At 38.4% G+C, this 20,589-nt stretch overlaps 1 protein-coding gene across 4 annotated transcripts in view; it reads right to left on the bottom strand.

Moving 5' to 3' along the window:
* PHLPP2 (PH domain and leucine rich repeat protein phosphatase 2) overlaps positions 1-20,589 on the bottom strand; it is a 78,171-nt gene that overhangs the window by 8,023 nt on the left and 49,559 nt on the right. For all 4 annotated transcript variants that reach the window (XM_081274195.1, XM_081274196.1, XM_081274198.1 and 1 more), the window contains 7 exons: positions 18,634-18,729; positions 16,983-17,138; positions 6,396-6,596; positions 3,172-3,334; positions 2,672-2,802; positions 1,987-2,097; positions 784-978 (listed from right to left, as the gene is read on the bottom strand). In XM_081274195.1, coding sequence (XP_081130321.1) covers positions 784-978; positions 1,987-2,097; positions 2,672-2,802; positions 3,172-3,334; positions 6,396-6,596; positions 16,983-17,138; positions 18,634-18,729 — 1,053 coding nt within the window. The remainder of the gene's footprint in view (positions 1-783; positions 979-1,986; positions 2,098-2,671; positions 2,803-3,171; positions 3,335-6,395; positions 6,597-16,982; positions 17,139-18,633; positions 18,730-20,589) is intronic.

Raw genomic sequence — 20,589 nt, 5'->3', positions numbered from 1 at the left:
TGTAAATGACAGTTAAAACTGGCCCGAGCTCCAGACTGTTCCATTTCAGCCTTGAGTATACAAGTTTACAACCTCTTAGTTGTTCATATCCTTTTATGCAGCCCACCAGATGTGCAAGACACTCCATTACCTACTAAGATTTTCAGTAGTTGGGGGTTTTGCCCTTAAGTGGTTTAGACTTTTTTGTGGGGGACACCAGGGAAATGAACCCAGGGGTACTAAACCACTGAGTCACATCCTCAGCCCTTTTTTTGTTTTGAGACAGAGTCTAAGTTACTTAGGGCCTTGCTAAATATCTGAGACTGGCTTTGAACTTGTCTTGCCTCAGCCTCCCAAACCGCTGGGATTACAGGAATGTGCCACCATATCTGGTTCAGTGGTTTAGACTTGAATGAAAAACCTTAGTTGGGTAAATCTCCAGTACAAAGTATTCTAAACAAATGAATCTGACCAGTGCATGTTAACCTTTTGTAGGCTTTTGACTCTTTGGAGAACCATAAAATCTTACCAACATTCTCCCTAAAATGTACAAATACATCTATAAAAACACAATCTTCTATACATAAAGAGCGGCCTTTGGGTTCAACAGAGAAGGCACATGACTCCAAAGGCTCTATGACATGCCAATGTTCCCACAATCCCTGCTGATACTGAGATGTATAATCATGGAAGGAGTAGGTCTCTCCTTGATCTGGCACCCATAATTTAGATCTTCACCTTCTGACTCAGATTTATTTTCCAAAGGTAGAGCTGAGTTAGGGATTATTCAACCCACCTGCTTACCTGTGAGATACCAAAAAAGTGTTGGTCATGAAAACTGTGTCATTTGTTGACTGCTGTACCTCTTCCAAAAGCACATCTGCCATTGTACATTGCAGCAGGCGTGGGAGCTCCTCATTTCGGTCCCCATCAAACATGCCATATACAGCTCCAACGCCCTCTGCAAAGTTATCCATAGCTAGGGAAGACACACATAGCCTAGAATAGAAAGATAAGAAATACAATCATCAAAGAAAGCTTCTGGTAAACAATTATTCCTCAGGGAGCATCCTTTTAAAAACTGGTTATTTGCGGGGCACAGTGATGCATGACTATTATCCAAGCCAACTCAGGAGGCTGGGGCAGGAGGATTGGAAGTTCAAGGCCAGCCCAGGCAACTTATCGAGGCCCTAAGCAACTTATCAAGACCCTGTCTCAAAATAAAGGGGGGGGGGCTGTGGTAGTATCTCAGTAGTAAATGCACCACTGAATTCAAACCCCAGGACCAAAAGTAAATAAATAATTATTAACTGAAGGTAGAGAAGAATGTGGTAAATCTTAAATTTATACATGAAAAATGTCCCCAGAAGTAAGCAGCATTTGTAAGACCTGATGTCCTAAGGAAAGGTGAAATTCAGTCCCATTCACGGGCAATTTACACAGCTTTGCAAGGCCGTTAAAGGCTGGCAAGGTGACATATGTTCCTGTAGAAGTGATTAAGAGACTGGCTTCATCGATGTTGTCTGTCAATTCCAAAGACCATCACAGCATACCTATGGTTGAAGTTGGTTTTAGTATTCCTTGCAGGAAGGAAGAATGCACACCATGGAATCCTGAACTGTATAAAAAGAGGGTGCTGGAAAGAACCTAGTATAGGATGTGGGCTTTGGATGGGTCACTTTTGGGAGAGTCTGAGAAATGGAGGATCATATCACATTGTAGGCTATCAGAAATCGGGGCAATTACAGAGTTGAGTCCCTCAATAAATATTATCAACAGAGAAGGAAAATGCATGAGGAAAGAGCTGTGAGGGGGCTGCTGGGTATTCTGTGGACTACACATTCATTTTGTTTACTTTACCTGAGTCTCAGGGATCTTATCTGATGGTGACATTCTGTGATTTGTTTATGCACAACAGAACTACTGTGGCCCAGCTGTGAGCATCAGCCCAGTCCCCAGATGACAGGAGCTGCTTTTTTTCTTAGCCTCTATGGCCGACATACTCACTTATTTCTCTGTCCTGCCATCTCAGCCAGTCCATGGCTCCAGAAGGTTGATGTAACGGTAGAATCTGTGGTTGGCAATGGTTTTTGATCAATTTTCAGGGTTGTGATATGGCTGTAGAAGGAAAGAAGGTTATACCATATTGTCTATTATATTTTTAAAAAACTATCCAAACAATAACATGTTTTTATAAAACAATCTCTTGAAAGACTGAGATGTATTTCCAGACAGGCTAAAAGAAAATAGTATGATGAACCCGCTGGCTTGGATGCAGAATAAAGGAAAGGGATAGGAGGAAAAACAGAGACAAATATCATTACAATTAATGGAACATGTAAGTTTCAGCCAACCATCTACTTATCTTAAGTATTGTAATACAATAAAGCCTTGGTGCATGAATTAACATATATTGTCTCTCAGATGTTGTAATGTGACCTGTGCCACCTAAAATATCTGTGCCTTCCATGTAAAAATATTCCACATGGCGCTTAGTTGTACATAAATAGACTATGAAATAGAACATCCATTTATAGCTGAATCAAAATCAAAGAAGAGAACCTAGGGTCTTTCTGATCTAATTCATTCTGTTCCTTTAATTAACTGAGAGTCCACAGTCCTAAAGAAAATCCACAGATGATTGGTGGGCCTCTAGACACATGTGGATTTAATTTCAGATTGTTTTCCCCACCTAAACATGTCCAGTGTCTTGTGTTCCAGAACCAGATTTGTGTTTCCAGTTAGGTCAAGGTCTTGTAACGTAGCAGGCAGAGCCTCTGGAATTAGAATTTCTGTCAAGTCGTTGCAACTTAGGTCTACAAACTGAGAAGAAACAGAAATCAAAATAAAATAAATTCTAGTTTAGTTCTTTATTTCCAATACTCAATCTCCTACTATATCTTCTAAGGATAACTTAGTTTCTTCCCAGGAATGAATTAAGCATACTTGAATTCCAATCTGAGTATGTTAGAATATTATTTCTTCCTTATAAAAGAACAATCTCATTCACACTCCTTTCTTCTTCCTTCTAAGAGAAGCATCTCTGGACTGGGGACATGACCCACAGTTGCCTGGCAAGTGTGAGGCAGGTTCTAACCCAGCACACCCCCTCCCCCCTGCTTCAAAAAAAGGCATCTCATTCACACGCTGGCTATTTCCCCTACCGGGACTTCTTCCAGCACATCAAATTACCTGGATCTGAGGCAACTGCAATATTTCTGGGAAAATGCTGATGTTGTTAGAGTGTGCAACAAGGGTGTGCAGCCTTCTGCAGTTGGCTATGGTTGTAGGAATGGTTTTAAGCTTGTTGCCACTTAAGTTCAGTTCCTCCAATTGCTCCAATTTATTTAGTTTACTGAAAAAGAAATATCAAAATACCACATTACACCAAAACAACAACAGCTGCCAAGTAAGTGCTATTTTACAGCCCCTGAGCATGGAAGGCCAGCTTGGTGTACTTAAGAGGACTGGACCTCAGAGGACTAGTGATAGGAAACAACTGGACACCAGTCAGGCATAGGCTCTCCACCATAACTGGCTCTGCTATCTTTGTACCTGATGTCCCACTCAAGTGTGTTTCGAGGGCTGACAGTGCCCTTGATTTTCTGAAAGCTGTTGAACACACACATCTTCCTGTTATCTAACTTGCAAGGAGCTGAAAAAGCATGGGTCTATTGTTGAGAGATTAATTCTAGTCCTTGCTTCACCACTAATTAGCTATATTAGTAGATAACAAGTATAGTAATATCAAACAGACCTCAACAGCCTCATCTATAAAATGAAGAAATTGTACGAAATCATCACCAAGATTCCTTTCAGGTTTAAATTTCTAGTTACCTATTCAAAACCTAATTTATCTCCACTAAATATTTATCAGGCTCTTGTTTGTACACACAGCACTATGCTTGGGACTCCAAGTGCTCCTAAAATCAACACCCTTATCCAGAATACAAACTGCTCTAATTTATTGGCTTAAAAAATTATAAAAATAAACTGCTATAATATGGAGAAAAAGTTCAGAAAATAATTAGCAATAAACTAGCAACCTGAAAGAGTAATTATTATAATCTTGTTGAATTTCCTACCAAATTTCTCAAATGAGTATTTGTTTTACATTAATTTCATGTCCTATCTTTCACAAATATTCTATTGCTAAAAAATCCACAAATATTTTTAACTAAAAAATTTTCTTTAGTACAATAATGCATAATCACGAAAATAAATGAGAAAATGGAAAATAGAAAAAAAAAACCCTCTTAATTCTGATACCAGAGATAATCCCTGATGACATTTTGGTAGATAGTATTCTTGTCTTTAAAGCATAAAACTGTATTTTTCAAATTTTAAAAATGATGTAATATTAAAGATGAATTGTTTTATAACTTTTGTGTGTGATTAGTACTAGGGATTAATCTCAGGAGTGGTTTACCACTGAGTTACAACCCCAGCCCTCTTTATTTTTTTAGTTTGAATCAGAGTCTTGCTAAATTGCCTAAACTAGTCTTAAACTTATAATCCTGCAGGCTGAGTAGTTGGGATTACAAGTGTGCACCACCATGCCTGAATTATTACTTATTTTTTTAACTTAATATATTTTAAACATTCCCATGTCCAATTTTCATGCTTTGCCCTTATGCTACTTCCTACCTTGATTTTTCTAACTTGTAAATAGAATTGCAGTATTCATATCTTAATCAGCTTCTTTCCAAGTACCCACAACTGTGATAGATTCTGAAAATTGTCCAAAAGAAAGAAGACTTGAATTGTACCTGAGTTTTAATATTGTTCAGGAAATGCCCTGATAGAGGATTGCCACTCAATATAAAATTAGCATGTTCTTAAATACATGGCTCCTAAATTCCATTTAGTTTTATAATTGGATCACTCTAATTTTGTGTCATCTCTTCCTATTTCTCATCTTTACTACTTTTTATTTTCATTTTCTTTCACATGTTTTCAGTTTTATATTAGCCTGCTTTTGATCCCTCCAACAACAGTGTCATCAAATTGGGTGAGAGTCATTAGTTTCAGAACAGAAAATCTGGTATTATTCATCAGTTTCACAAATGAATATATTCTGTCAGTGGTCTATCAATGAGGCTACTTAAATTAATGTGGTAAGATTTTAAGAGATCTACTACATCCTAAAATTAAGATTCTACATTCAATTTAAATGTCACTGTTTGAACTATTTCAAGAAAATAACAGAGTTCATACTGTTTGTCTTCTTTTTTCTTTTTTTGGGTGGGGGGTGGTGGTCCCAGGGATTGAATTCAGGGGCACTCGATGACTAAACCACATCCCTAGCCCCATTTTGTATTTTATTTAGAGACAGTATCTCACTGAGTTGCTTAGCGCCTTGTTTTTGCTGAGGCTGGCTTTGAACTTGCAATTCTCCTGCCTCGGCCTCCCAGCCACTGGGTTAGCCTCTGGAGCTGCTGGGCTGTTTGTTATCTTAAACTCTATTCTCATTTCATGAATGTTCAAGAACCTTTAATATTTTAATAATTAAACTCACTTTTTTCTGAATTTATCACATTCCAAGAAAATCTGCAAAATCAGAATCATGCAAATTATATTAAACATTGTATAATTTTATGACATTTAATTCAAATTGTATCATGACATTTCCTCCATGTTCTTACTTATAAAAGCATAATTTTTAATTACTAATTTCATGGTATAGATGGATTTTTCTGGTGTAAAATTGTTTTTTAATCAAGTGTATTTTGAAAGATATTTCTCTACCAACACTGTCTAAAACTTTGAGAGCCTTAACCATCTCTCTTGTCTTCTTACAGAGTAGCCTGGCTAGCTTCTGTTCATCTCTTCCTCCAGGCCTCACCCACCCCAAGCTCTGTGTAGCAGAGCTGGCAACCTGTGCCCATCTTTAACACCTTGCATTTGTCACACTGTATAGCAACTGCCCAGATACTTGTGTATTTCCTCAATATGGCTCTAGATTCCTTGAGAACCAACTAGTACCTAGTATCCGGCATACAGTAGGCATATATATATATATATATATATATATATATATATATATATATGCATATAGTAAACAGACAACAATATTTGTAATACAGTGCTAAAAAGAGAAAAGAAAAAAATTATCTTCAGAATTTCTTTATTTCATAAGGTTGTACTTTCCCAGGTTGAACATTCTCAGACAATTATTAAATGATTAGAACTAAAAATTAAACACATTTTAACCATAATTTCTCTTGGTACTGGTATTTAATAACTGGGTACAAACTATTAAGATGAGATTTTTTCCTTTGGGACTAGTGAAATCACAGTATCAGTAAGCCAGTCAACTTATAAAGGAAGTGTCACAGTTAGAAACCTATGATTTAGTCTGACAAATGCAGAATTATTGTTATGATCCCAAAGCATTAGATTTTACATTCATTCACCTTGCGGGAAAGGTCTGTAGCTGGTTGTTTGCGAGGTGCAAGATTCGCAGGTGTGGATGCCCCACAAGGACAGGTATGCACTGATCTGTGAGGAGGTTGCTGGTCAGGTAAAGCAGCTGCAGCACACTAAGACTCTCCTCCCCAGCACAGGCAGAAGGTAAAGACTCCAGACTGTTTGCAGATGCATTCAAGTATCTGAGACTGACAGAACACACAAAATTCATCATTTCCTTTGTGTTTCTTTCCACCTTCTATAGAAACCATCATGCTCCCTCAGTTAGGAATGCTGCCATTCCAAGCTCCCAAACTCACAAAACAACAACAACAAAATACCACTTTCTCCAGGTATTTTACTCTAATTGAATCTATCCAAACCAAAGTTCCTTTTATTCGACTATGCAAGCCAACGACAGGAGAAATAATATGGTGTGACTATTTTCCCAGGTTTCTGCAGTAACCCAACTCTAACCTAACCTCATCTATTACCATCTGTATGTCTACTGAAAGGACATTATTATTGCATTCTGTGTTCACAGATATCTAAATTATGAAGACACGCTTCAGAAAAAAAATTGTCTGGTTTTAACAACATCATTATTTATTTAACCAATCCCATAATAATCCCCTAATAATGGATATATAGGCTGTTTGCATTTCTATTATAGACACTGTAATGAACACCTTTGGGTCCTTACCTAGTTATTTCTATAGGATACATTTCTAGAAACAAAATTTATGGAATCAAAGGATATATATTTTAAAGATTTCTTAAACATATTGTTAAACTGAGCTCCAGAAAGACTATACCAAATTGCACTCCCTTAAGATGAATGCAAGACTGCCAGTGCACTCGCACTTTTGCCAACACTGAAAGTATCATAATTCAGGTTAATCTGTGCCAATCTCATAGGTAAAACATGATATGACTTAAGAATTTCCCAGTATGGTGTTTACTATGCATAGAGTATTCTTGATAAAAGGAAGCCAATATTCTTAAATTTGTGTGTTCTTAAATCTTCTTCATGTTGTATGATCCACATCCCTAATTAGCTTTTAAATTAGTGAGGGTAGTTAGTGTGTGTCTGCCATGTCTTTATCCTAAAATTGTTCTGTGCAGTCAGTATAAAATAAATTGATAGCTTCCTTACTACAGATTCTAAGATTGTAAACTAATTTTTTTTTTTTTGTACCAGGGATTGAACTCAGAGGCAATCAACCACTGAGCCACATCCACAACCCTATTCTGTATTTTATTTAGAGATAAGGTCTCACTGAGTTGCTTAGCATCTTGCTTTTGCTGAGGCTGGCTTTGAACTCACAATCCTCCTGCCTCAGCTTCCCCAGCTGCTGGGATTACAGGTGTGCAACACCACACCCGGCAGAGTAGGATAAATGTTTTGTTGTTTTTATTTTGTGGTATAGGCAAAGGGCTAGGCAAGTAATTTTTCTAGCTACATCCCAATCCTTTTTATTTTTTCAGACAGGTCTAAATTGCTCAGGCTAACTTCAAACTTTCTGCTTCAGCCTCCCAAGTAACTAAGAATACAGATGTATACCACCACACCCTATCTAAATGCTTTCTGTTTGTTTCATGTAACCCTGTGTTAAATTACTACTGCTCATCTGTTTTCTTCATATCTCTAAATTAATGACAGTACTGTGTTCTCCATATTTTGGAAGAAACCAGTTTTAGCTGTGGAGCTAACCTAGGTGCCCTTCAACACATGATGAATGGATTAAAAATGTGATATATCAAATGGTGTGACTCTATTTTGTGTACAACCAGAGTCATGAAAAATTGTGCTCCATATGTGTAATATGAATTGAAATGCATTCTGCTGTCATATATAACAAATTAAAATAAATTTAAAGAGAAAAAATATTTTAAAAAAGAGAAATGTGTTTGTGTGTGAGTGTATATAAAATGGACTATTACTCAGCCATAAAGAAGAATGATTTTAGGACTTTTGCTGGTAAATGGATGGATCTAGAGACTAACATGCTAAATAAAATAAGCCAATCCCAAAACACCAAAGGCTAACTGCTCTCTCTGATATGTGGATTCCAACACACAGAGGGAAGGAAGAATACAAATTCAGTGGATTAGGCAAAAAGGAAGGAAGGGATGGGAGTAGGATAGATAGTAGAATGAATTGGACATAACTTTCCTATGAATACACCACCAGTGAAACTCTACATTGTGTACAACCACAAGAATGGGACCCTATTTAGAATAAGTTATACTCCATGCATGTATAATATGTCAAAATATACTCAACTGTTGTGTATATCTAAAAAGAGCAAATAAAAATAAAAAGTTTTCTTGGACTGGGGATGTAGTTCAATGGTAGAACACTTGTCTAGCATGAGTGAGACCCTGGGTTTGAGTTCCAGAACCATAAAAAAAGACAAGAACAGTGACTAAAAAAAAAAAAAGGTTGTCATTTAAAGATAACATACAGGAGGGGGGAACATGGCCGCCGACGAGGAAGCAGCGATTCTAATGTCTCCACATTAACGGGATCAAAAAGACCCTTTGGAACAGTGGCAGGCTACACACTGAGGAACTTCTAGCAAAATTCCATGAAGAGGGGTCCTGCCGGGATCTGGTAGGTCTATTAGAAGTGTCGGTTTGTGGCCGCCGGGACTTGGGGCCCGGAAACTGCGGTACTTGCCGGAGAGGGGCCGTCGCCTCCCCGGCCCCGGGCGCCGCTGGAGCCGCGAGCCAGAAAGACACGGACCGGGCCGCGGTGCGGCTAGAAGCCGGGAACGCCGGGGGCGGAGAGAGCGACCAGGGCAGCGCTGGCTGTGGAGGCCGCGGCAGAGAGAGGCGTGGGAGCCCGAGGCTAAGACACACCGGAGAGAGCGAGCCAGCACCCCGCCATCATCCCGAAATAGCGAGAAGAGGAAGATGGCGGCGGGAAGTGAGTAAGCCTCTCCGTGCCCCGCGCCCCGCACCGCTGCGTCTGAAAAGCTGAGACAGACAGCTGCGACTCAGCATTAAGCCATCCGGCTGAGGCGGCCGGTCAGCCCTTCTCATCCTACGGAGGTGGATGCCTGCCGGGCCTTCGTGGGTAGTGGCCCCAGGGTCCAGGCGGGGCTTGGGAGAAACAGTGGGGACCCCCGTGGCGTTGGTTGCCCGGCAGGGGGAGGCGAACTGTCGCCGTTTGTGGGGGACACCACTGTGGCGGAGGGCTGGTGTCGCAGGGCTGCGGCGGAGGAGATAACTTCATTGAAGCCTGCTGCTACAGGTGTGTGGACACCTGGCTTTCCCTCGCCACGCATCGGGGAAATCTTAAGGGCCCCTCCCAGCTCTCCTGTGAGTGCTACAGCCAGCCCGAGGGAGTCAGAGGTGGTGTGGGACTGCCGCTCCCGCCAGGGCTGACTGCTGAGGTCTCTTGCACCAGCTACGGGGGTGTGGCTACCGGAGGGCAAGTAAAATTCGCAGAGGATTCTCAGCCCCAAGCTCTACAAACTTAGGGTCTGAGGGAATGGCAATCTGGAGGAGTGAGCCCAGTCGTTCATGAAAACAGGGCTCCCGGGAGCAGCAGACCTGGCCTGTAGCCAGTATTGTGGTGAGAGGAGCCTGGCTAGAGGAAAAGTGGAAGTGATTGGACACAAGAGGAGGCCCTAGGCACTCAGGTTTGGAGACTCGCCCAGTCTGGGAGGAGCTGCTGCACACTGATTGGTTCCCGCTTACTGACGGGAAAGACTTGACCTGGTGGGCACAGCGCCACCTAGTGGAAGAGAAGTTAATCAAACTCTAAGACGGCATTTATTAGTTTTTTTTGTTTGTTTGTTTTTTGTTTTTTGTTTTTGGTTTTTGTTTTTGTCTTTGTTTTTGTTTATGTTTTTGATTGGGGTTTTTCTTTCATCTTCATTTTTCTATCTTTTTTTTTCTTTTCTTCTTTCTCTTCTAACTTTAATTTTAATTTTTTTTAATTATTATTATTTTTTTTAATTTTTGTTCTTTTTTAGTTCCTATTTCTTTCTTCTTTTGTCTTTTCATTTTTCTTATCCCCCCTTCCTTGAATTCTACCTGCCTACTCTCATTCTCCTTAGTGACTTCTTCCCTTCCCTTCTAATACCTTTCCTCCCAAGCATCAAATAAATTTATAGGCATAAACAGTAACTCAGCAGTCAAACAGAACAAGAAGCAACATGAGCAGCTTCAAGAAACAAGGAAGAAAAGGAGTACAAACAATGCAGGACAGCCTAAATATTCAGGAGGACCTAGAGTCATCAGAAAAATGGTCACATAAAGACCTCAAGGAACACCTTAGACAGATGGAATGGAACCTTAAAGAGGATACAAGACAGCAAATTCAAGCAGCGAAAGAACACATTGAGAATGAATTACATAAACAGCTAAAAGAAGAAGTTAAGCATCTTTATCAGGAGATAGAAATTATAAAAAATAATCAAACAATAATTCTAGAAATAAAGGAAACGATAAACCAAATTAAAAACTCAATTGAGAGTATCACTAACAGAGTGGAGCAAGTAGAAACTAGAACGTCAGATAACGAAGACAAAATATACCATCTTGAAAAGAGTCTAGCCAACTCAGAAAGGCTGGTAAAAAATCACGAGAAAAACATCCAAGAGCTATGGGATAACATGAAGAAACCAAACTTACGAGTCATCGGGATAGAAGAAGGTACAGAGATTCACACCAAGGGAATGAGAAACCTGCTGAATGAAATAATTACAGAAAACTTTCCAGAAATAAAAAAGGAAACAGATATACAAATTGAAGATGCATACAGGACACCGAGCACACAAAATCACAGTAGACCAACGCCAAGACACATTGTTATGAAGATATCCAATATACAGAACAAAGAGAAAATATTAAAAGCTACAAGAGAAAGGAGACAGATTACATTTAGGGGTAAACCAATACAGTTAACAACGGACTTTTCATCACAGACACTGAAAGCAAGAAGGTCATGGAACAATGTATTTCAAACACTGAAAGACAATGGATGCCAACCAAGAATTCTGTATCCAGCAAAATTAAGCTTCAGGTATGACAACGAAATAAAGATCTTTCATGATAAACAAAAGTTAAAAGAATTTGCAGCCAGAAAACCTGCATTGCAAAGCATTTTGAGCAAAACACTACACGAGGAAGAAATGAAAAACAATAACCAAAACCATCAGTGGGAAGTGCCTCAGTAAAGACAGAGGGCGAGGGGAAAGATAATCATGGAGAAACAAACTAAATTTAAAAAAAAAAAAAAAGGATAAACAATCAAACATGGATGGAAGTTCAAACCATATATCAATAGTAACTCTGAATGTTAATGGCCTAAACTCTCCAATAAAGCGACATAGGCTGGTATCATGGATTAAAAAAACAAATCCAACAATATGCTGCCTCCAGGAGACACATCTGATTGGAAAAGACATACACAGGCTGAAGGTGAAGGGATGGGAAAAAATATACCACGCACACAGTTCTCGTAAGCAAGCAGGGGTGGCCATCCTCATATCGAAAAAAATCGATTTCAAGACGAAGTTAATCAAAAGAGATAAAGAAGGTCATTATATACTCTTAAAAGGAACCATTCACCAACAATACATAACAATTATCAATATTTATGCATCAAACAATGGTGCTGCGACATTCATAAAACAAATTCTCCTCAAGTTCAAGAATCAAATAGACCACAACACAATAATTATGGGTGACTTCAACACACCTCTTTCACCATTGGACAGATCCTCCAAACAAAAATTGAATAAAGAAACTATAGAACTCAATATCACAATCAATAACCTAGACTTAACTGACATATATAGAATATATCAACCATCATCAAATGGATATACTTTTTTCTCAGCAGCACATGGATCCTTCTCAAAAATAGACCATATATTATGCCATAGGGCAACCCTCAGTAAATATAAAGGGGTGGAGATAATACCATGCATTTTATCTGATCATAATGGAATGAAACTGGAAATCAATGATAAAAGAAGGAAGGAAAAATCCTACATCACATGGAAAATGAACAATATGTTACTGAATGATCAATGGGTTACAGAAGACATAAAGGAGAAAATCAAAAAATTCTTAGAGATAAATGAAAATACAGACACAACATATCGGAATCTATGGGACACAATGAAAGCAGTTTTAAGAGGAAAATTCATCGCCTGGTGGTCATTCCTCAAAAAAAGAAAAAACCAACAAATAAATGAGCTCACACTTCATCTCAAAGCCCTAGAAAAGGAAGAGCAAAACAACAGCAAATGTAGCAGAAGGCTAGAAATAATTAAAATCAGAGCGGAAATCAATGAAATTGAAACAAAAGAAACTATTGAAAAAATTAACAAAACTAAAAGTTGGTTCTTCGAAAAAATAAATAAGATCGACAGACCTTTAGCCATGCTAATGAAGAGAAGAAGAGAGAGAACTCAAATTACTAACATACGGGATGAAAAAGGCAATGTCACAACAGATGCTACAGAAATACAGAAGACAATTAGAAATTATTTTGAAAACCTATATTCCAACAAAATAGAAGATAGTGAAGACATGGATAAATTTCTTAAGTCATATGATTTACCCAGACTGAGTCAGGAAGATACACACAATTTGAACAGACCAATATCAATGGATGAAATTGAAGAAGCCATCAAAAGACTACCAACCAAGAAAAGCCCAGGACCGGATGGGTATACAGCAGAGTTTTACAAAACCTTTAAAGAAGAATTAAAACCAATACTTTTCAAGTTATTTCAGGAAATAGAAAAAGAGGGAGCTCTTCCAAATTCATTCTACGAGGCCAACATCACCCTGATTCCGAAACCAGACAAAGACACCTCAAAGAAAGAAAACTACAGACCAATATCTCTAATGAACCTAGATGCAAAAATCCTCAATAAAATTCTGGCGAATCGAATACAAAAACACATCAAAAAAATTGTGCACCATGATCAAGTAGGATTCATCCCTGGGATGCAAGGATGGTTCAATATACGGAAATCAATAAATGTTATTCACCACATCAATAGACTTAAAGATAAGAACCATATGATCTTCTCGATAGATGCAGAGAAAGCATTCAACAAAGTACAGCATCCCTTTATGTTCAAAACATTAGAAAAATTAGGGATAACAGGAACTTACCTTGACATTGTAAAAGCTATCTATGCTAAGCCTCAGGCTAGCATCATTCTGAATGGACAAAAGTTGAAGGCATTCCCTCTAAAATCCGGAACAAGACAGGGATGCCCTCTATCTCCACTTCTATTCAATATAGTTCTCGAAACACTGGCCAGAGCAATTAGACAGACGAAAGAAATTAAAGGCATAAAAATTGGAAAAGAAGAACTTAAATTATCACTATTTGCAGATGACATGATCCTATACCTAGAAGACCCAAAAGGGTCTACAAAGAAACTACTAGAACTAATAAATGAATTCAGCAAAGTGGCAGGATATAAAATCAACACGCATAAATCAAAGGCATTTCTTTATATCAGCGACAAAACTTCTGAAACGGAAATGAGGAAAAACACTCCATTCACGATATCCTCAAAAAAAATAAAATACTTGGGAATTAACCTAACGAAAGAGGTGAAAGATTTATATAATGAAAACTACAGAACCCTAAAGAGAGAAGTTGATGAAGATCTTAGAAGATGGAAAAACATACCCTGTTCATGGATAGGCAGAACTAACATCATTAAAATGGCGATATTACCAAAAGTTCTCTATAGGTTTAATGCAATGCCAATCAAAATCCCAACGGCATATCTTGTAGAAATTGACAAAGCAATCATGAAATTCATATGGAAAAATAAAAGACCCAGAATAGCAAAAGCAATTCTAAACAGGAAGTGTGAATCAGGTGGTATAGCGATACCAGATTTCAAACTATATTACAAAGCAATAGTGACAAAAACAGCATGGTACTGGTACCAAAACAGGCGGGCGGACCAATGGTTTAGAATAGAGGACATAGAGACTAATCCACAAAGTTACAACTATCTTATATTTGATAAAGGGGCTAAAAGCATGCAATGGAGGAAGGATAGTATCTTCAACAAATGGTGTTGGGAAAACTGGAAATCCATATGCAACAAAATGAAACTGAATCCCTTTCTCTCGCCATGCACAAAAGTTAACTCAAAATGGACCAAGGAACTTGATATCAAACCACAGACTCTGCGTCTGATAGAAGAAAAAGTTGGCTCCGATCTACAGATTGTGGGGTCGGGCTCCAAATTCCTCAATAGGACACCCATAGCACAAGAGTTAACAACAAGAATCAACAAATGGGACTTAATTAAACTTAAAAGTTTTTTCTCAGCAAGAGAAACAATAAGAGAGGTAAATAGGGAGCCTACATCCTGGGAACAAATCTTTACTCCTCACACTTCAGATAGAGCCCTAATATCCAGAGTATACAAAGAACTCAAAAAAATTAGACAATAAGATAACAAATAACCCAATCAACAAATGGGCCAAGGACCTGAACAGACACTTCTCAGAGGAGGATATACAATCAATCAACAAGTACATGAAAAAATGCTCACCATCTCTAGCAGTCAGAGAAATGCAAATCAAAACCACCCTAAGATACCATTTCACTCCAGTAAGATTGGCAGCCACTATGAAGTCAAACAACAACAAGTGCTGGAGAGGTTGTGGAGAAAAGGGTACACTTGTACATTGCTGGTGGGACTGCAAATTGGTGCAGCCAATTTGGAAAGCAGTTTGGAGATTCCTGGGAAAGATGGGAATGGAACCACCATTTGACCCTGCTATTGCCCTTCTTGGACTATTCCCTGAAGACCTTAAAAGAGCATGCTACAGGGATACTGCCACATCGATGTTCATAGCAGCACAATTCACAATTGCTAGACTGTGGAACCAACCCAGATGCCCCTCAGTAGATGAATGGATAAAAAAAATGTGGCATCTATACACAATGGAGTACTATGCAGCAATAAAAAATGACAAAATCATAGAATTTGCAGGGAAATGGACGGCACTAGAGCAGATTATGCTTAGTGAAGCTAGCCAATCCCTAAAAAACAAATGCCAAATGTCTTCTTTGATATAATGAGAGCAAATATGAACAGAGCAGGGAGGAAGAGTAGGAAGAAAAGAGTAACATTAATCAGTGACATGAGATGGGAGGGAAAGGGAGAGATGAGGAAAATTGCATGGAAATGAAGGGAGACCCTCATTGCTATACAAAATTACATATAAGAGGTTGGGAGGGGAATGGGAAAATAAACAAGGAGAGAAATGAATTACAGTAGATGGGGTAGAGAGAGAAGAAGGGAGGGGAGGGGAGGGGGGGATAGTAGGGGATAGGAAAGGTAGCAGAATACAACAATTACTAATAGGGCATTATGTAAAATTGTGGATGTGTAACCGACATGATTCTGCAATCTGCATTTGGGGTAAAATTGGGGGTTCATAACCCACTTCAATCTAATGTATGAAGTATGATATGTCAAGAGCTTTGTAAAGTTGTGAACAACCAATAAAAAAATAAATAAAAAAAAATAAAGATAACATACATATTAGGTAAACCTGATTAAAGATCTTAAAATACAAATAATCTATTTGTTAATTTACAAGGAGATGGGAAACAATACGTTTTGGAAGGGTATTACCTTTAAATGCATAGTTTTCAAAGTAGGTAGCCAAAAAAATTGTGCAAATATGGATGCAATTCGAAGATGGTTTGGCAAAGCTAGAATTAAGTTGATTTTAGCCATACGTCCTTTCCTGCACAATGCAAAAGCTGAAAATTGCTCAAACAAGCTATATCTAAATGTTGCAATTTCTCTTTAAATGTCATAACTGTATTCATTTTCTGCAATGAAAGTGTGAACTTTCCCAACCAATCTGAAACTATTTACAACACAAAAACTTAAAAGTGTTTGATGGTTATGACTTTGAGTTAAAGATTACTACCACATGAGATACTGCCATATTTTCTTTCATTAAAAACTGCTATCAAGGGGCTGGGGTTGTGGCTTAGACGTAGAACGCTCACCTAGCATGTGCGAGGCCCTGGGTTCGATACTCAGCACCCCATAAAATTAAATAAACAAAATAAAGGCACTGTGTGTTGGGCTGGGGATGTGGCTCAAGCGGTAGCACCCTCGCCTGGCATGCGTGCGGCCCGGGTTCGATCCTCAGCACCACATACAAACAAAGATGTTGTGTCTGCCGAAAACTAAAAAATAAATATTAAAAAATTTTAAAAAAAGGCACTGTGTCCAACTACATCTAAAAAATAAATATTAAAAAAAAAAAAAAACCTGCAACCAAGGGCTGGGGCTGTAGCTCAGTGGAGCTGTAGCTCAATGGTAGAGCTCCTGCCTCACACATGTGAGGCACTGAGTTCGATCCTCAGCACTACATAAAAATAAAGATATTGTGTCCATCTGCAACTAAAAAAAATATTTAAAAAAAAACTGCAACCAAGTCTCCACCCACAGTTATTTATCAGATAAATACAGTTCCAAAAATCACTCCAATGACAAATCAATGCAATGCGTTCAGTCAATGATTCTGTTCTTTTAAAACATAAATCCTCTGGTACTTACTTTAAGGCCTTGGAGAAGAGGGTGTCCGGCAACTTGGTGAGAACATTATGCTGGATATCCAGCACCTCCAGAGGGATGTGCTCCACTAGCACCGGAAGGCTCTGGACATGATTGTGTCCCACCATCAGTTTCCTAAGACTCAAGCTACTCAGAATTCTAAGGGGGACGGTACAAAGAAACAAATAAGAACTTACTTATATCTTTCTAAGTATGTCCTGGGCTATTTAATAAAGTCAAACAATCATTAGAAACACACTGCTTCTAGATTGTACAATCACCAACAAGTGCCTGAGCATTATCCACCATGTAGAATAGAAGGAAGTCACTAAAAGTCATTCTGAGAAAGAGTGAATTCAGAAAGATAAGCAACAGAGAGGAGATCTAAACTAAAACATTTTCCAGAATAAATACAATTAGATTCTAAGTCTAGATAGCATTTATTAATATTAAAAAAATCAGTATATTTACTAATATTAATAACAATTTAATAAATTCATAATAAAAATATCATTACCATAAAACTATTAAGTGCTTAAAATGTGCTAGGCCATTTAATAATGAAATTCAGAAAGATTAAGTGACTTTACTTTGCCTAAGATCTCACATTTAATATTAAACAATACAGTCTGGATTTGAACTATAGTCTGATTCTAGAAGTTGTGTTCAGACCTACCATGCTACAAAGGCTCTAGTTTAACTTAAGATCCTGCAAGTACACATTTTACATCTTGATGCTTCTGAACACATAAAAATACTCCTCCCAACATTCTGCCAAGCACCACTTTTTCCCTTCCACTTAGAGAAATCCCACCACCTGGTAAAGGTCAACTTGAATACCACATTCATGAGGCATTCTCTAATTCTTCTGAATTTTAAAACAATTTATACTGATTCATGATTATCAGAGCAGATACTTGCAGGGCACAGTGGTGCACACCTGTAATCTCAGTGGCTGGGGAGGCTGAGATAGGAGAATTGTGAGTTCAAAACCAGCCTCAGCAAAAGCAAGGTGCTAAGCATCTCAGTGAGACCCTGTCAGTGGTTGAGTGCCCCTGAGTTCAATCCATGGCACCCAAAAAAAGAAGGGGAAAAAAAAAAGAGCAGAGACTCTGCAGTAAGTGACTACATTCAAATGTCAGCTCTCATTGCTTCCTGGTTATATGTTAGATGAGTTACCTAACTGCTCCTTGGTCTCCTCATTTAAAAGATGAGGATGACAGTACCTATAATAAGGTTTATGACTAGGTAAGATCATAAAAGTGAAGTTCTTAGAACACTATTCAGTTCATAATAAGTCTTCCTATAAAATTAACTATTATTACCATCATATCACCAACACATACCAGCAAATCTTTGAACATTTGATCACAGTTATCAGTATGCATGTCACACAATCCTTTAAGTTTCTTATCATTTGCATTAGCCATCACTATATCCCTCTTTGCACATCACATCACCTCAAAGTCAACTGAACTAATGAAAGTAACCCAAATCTAGGGAAATAGTTAAATACACACAATACACACACACACATTCTCTATCTCCCTCCCTCCCTCTCTCTCTCTCTCTCTCTCTCTCTCTCTCTCTCTCTCTATATATATATATATATATATATATATATATATATATATATACACTTATGTATACATACCGCATAGGAACTTCTGTGAGAAGATTATAGCTCACATCTAGTATTTCCAGCTTCTTTGCTTCACAAGCCCAGTCTGGAACACACTCTAACAGGTTTCTGCATTAAATAAATAAGTAAATAAATAAATAGATAGATAGATAAATAGATGGTATCATTTAAGATGACAAGTTGTTATGGTTTGGATCCTCAATGTGCTTAAGACTGATTACCACCCAGCAGCACCACTGGGAGGTGCTGGAATCCTAAGGAGGTGGGGCCTAGTGGAAGGAAGTTAGGTCATTGGGGCGTGTGCCCTTGAAGGAGATAATGAGACCCTGGCCCCTTCCTCCCTCTCTCTTTGCTTCCTGGCTCCTATAAGTTGAGCAACTTCTTCCACCATGCACTGTTGTTGTTATGTTCTGCCACACAGGGCCAAGCAACCATGGACTGAAACCGTGAGCAAAGATAAACCTTTCCTCCTTTTTTATCTCAGGTATTTTGTCACAACTATAGAAATCTGACAAATGGAACTCTTCTCATGGACTAAAATGTATCTGTTAACCAGCCTACAAGCCCTTTAGGGACATCCTCTAGGACATCCCCTGGTAAACTACCTGGAATACAGTAAGTAATCTAGAGAATGATGTTAAATTGGAAGAGTGGGGAGAGACAAGTATCTGAATATACCGAGTAATACTGGATCAACTTTGTTACATGTTTAAAGAAGGTAACGTAGCTTTTAACAGTAGGAAATCACACATGTAGTGGGATGGGATGAGGGAGAGATGCAGAAAGATTTAGTGGAAATGGAATTTTAAAACCTTTGCAGATGAGTAGGAATTCCACTGGTAATGAGGAGGGAAAAAAGAAGCAAATTCCCAGGAAAATTAACACACTGGATAATGTGGAGGCAGGGACAAGAAGTAACTAGTGGGGGAAGAGTTTCAACTCAAATATTTAGTAGAGTTTTGTTTTCAGATGCAACCTAGTATCTCTAGGCCTCAAGGTCTCTATCAATTGACAGGTTGATGCAATAAGGCAGAATGATGCAAGTGCTACATAAGAGAAACACAGATACTGCTAGACAACTTAGTGAAGGCAACACTTTGCCTGAAATAGACCATGGCAAGCTCTCTAGGAAATAAGGTTAGTATTTGAGGAATGTTTTATCATGACCTTATATGAGGAGCACATTCCAAGCAAGGGTACCAACATAAGCCAGAGCACAGAGAGAAGGAAAGAAATTATGTGACACATGAAGAGAATAACAAGCAGTCTAGTGATGTTGGAACAGTAAGTGGTGGGAGACAAAGCAGGAAAATGAGGCTGCAACCAGAACCAAACCATGTCGGGATGGCTGCGACTTGATCCTGCAAGTACAGGATCACTGAAGGATACATCAGGAAGTGAATAGACTAGGGGATAGGAAAGGTAGCAGAATACAACAGTCACTAATATGCCATTATGTAAAAATGTGAGTGTGTAACCCATGTGATTCTGCAATTTATATTTGGGGTAAAAATGGGAGTTCATAACCCACTTGAGTCAAATGTATGAAAGATGATATATCATGAGCTTTGTAATGTTTTGAACAACCAATAAAAAAAAAGAAGAAGAAGAAAAAAAAGAAGTGAACAGACAACATAAGCTTTGCACTTCAACTCGGTCACCATGGAGTCTGGCTGACATGGTTCTATTGGTAAAAGGAAAACTAATGAGAATTCCAGACAACAAACAATACAAGCCTAATATATAGTTAGAGGGCACCAAAGGTGAGGAGAAGGAATTATAGAAATATTTGAGAGGCAAAAATTAAAATGACTGAAAATGAATTAGATGTGAGGAGAAAAGCAGAAGGAAGAATTAAAAATTTTCACCTTCTGCCCAAATGATAAGGGAAGAAGATAATGCCAAAATCTGTAAAATACACAAGACCAAACAAGATAAGGCAGGTAAAGGGGGTGGACAATGAGTTTA

This window comes from Spermophilus citellus (genome assembly GCF_964194105.1).
Source record: "Spermophilus citellus genome assembly, chromosome: 18".
NCBI lineage: Eukaryota > Metazoa > Chordata > Mammalia > Rodentia > Sciuridae > Spermophilus > Spermophilus citellus.
The sequence above is the reverse complement of the archived record's forward strand: the minus strand, read 5'-3'. Positions and strand labels throughout refer to the sequence as shown.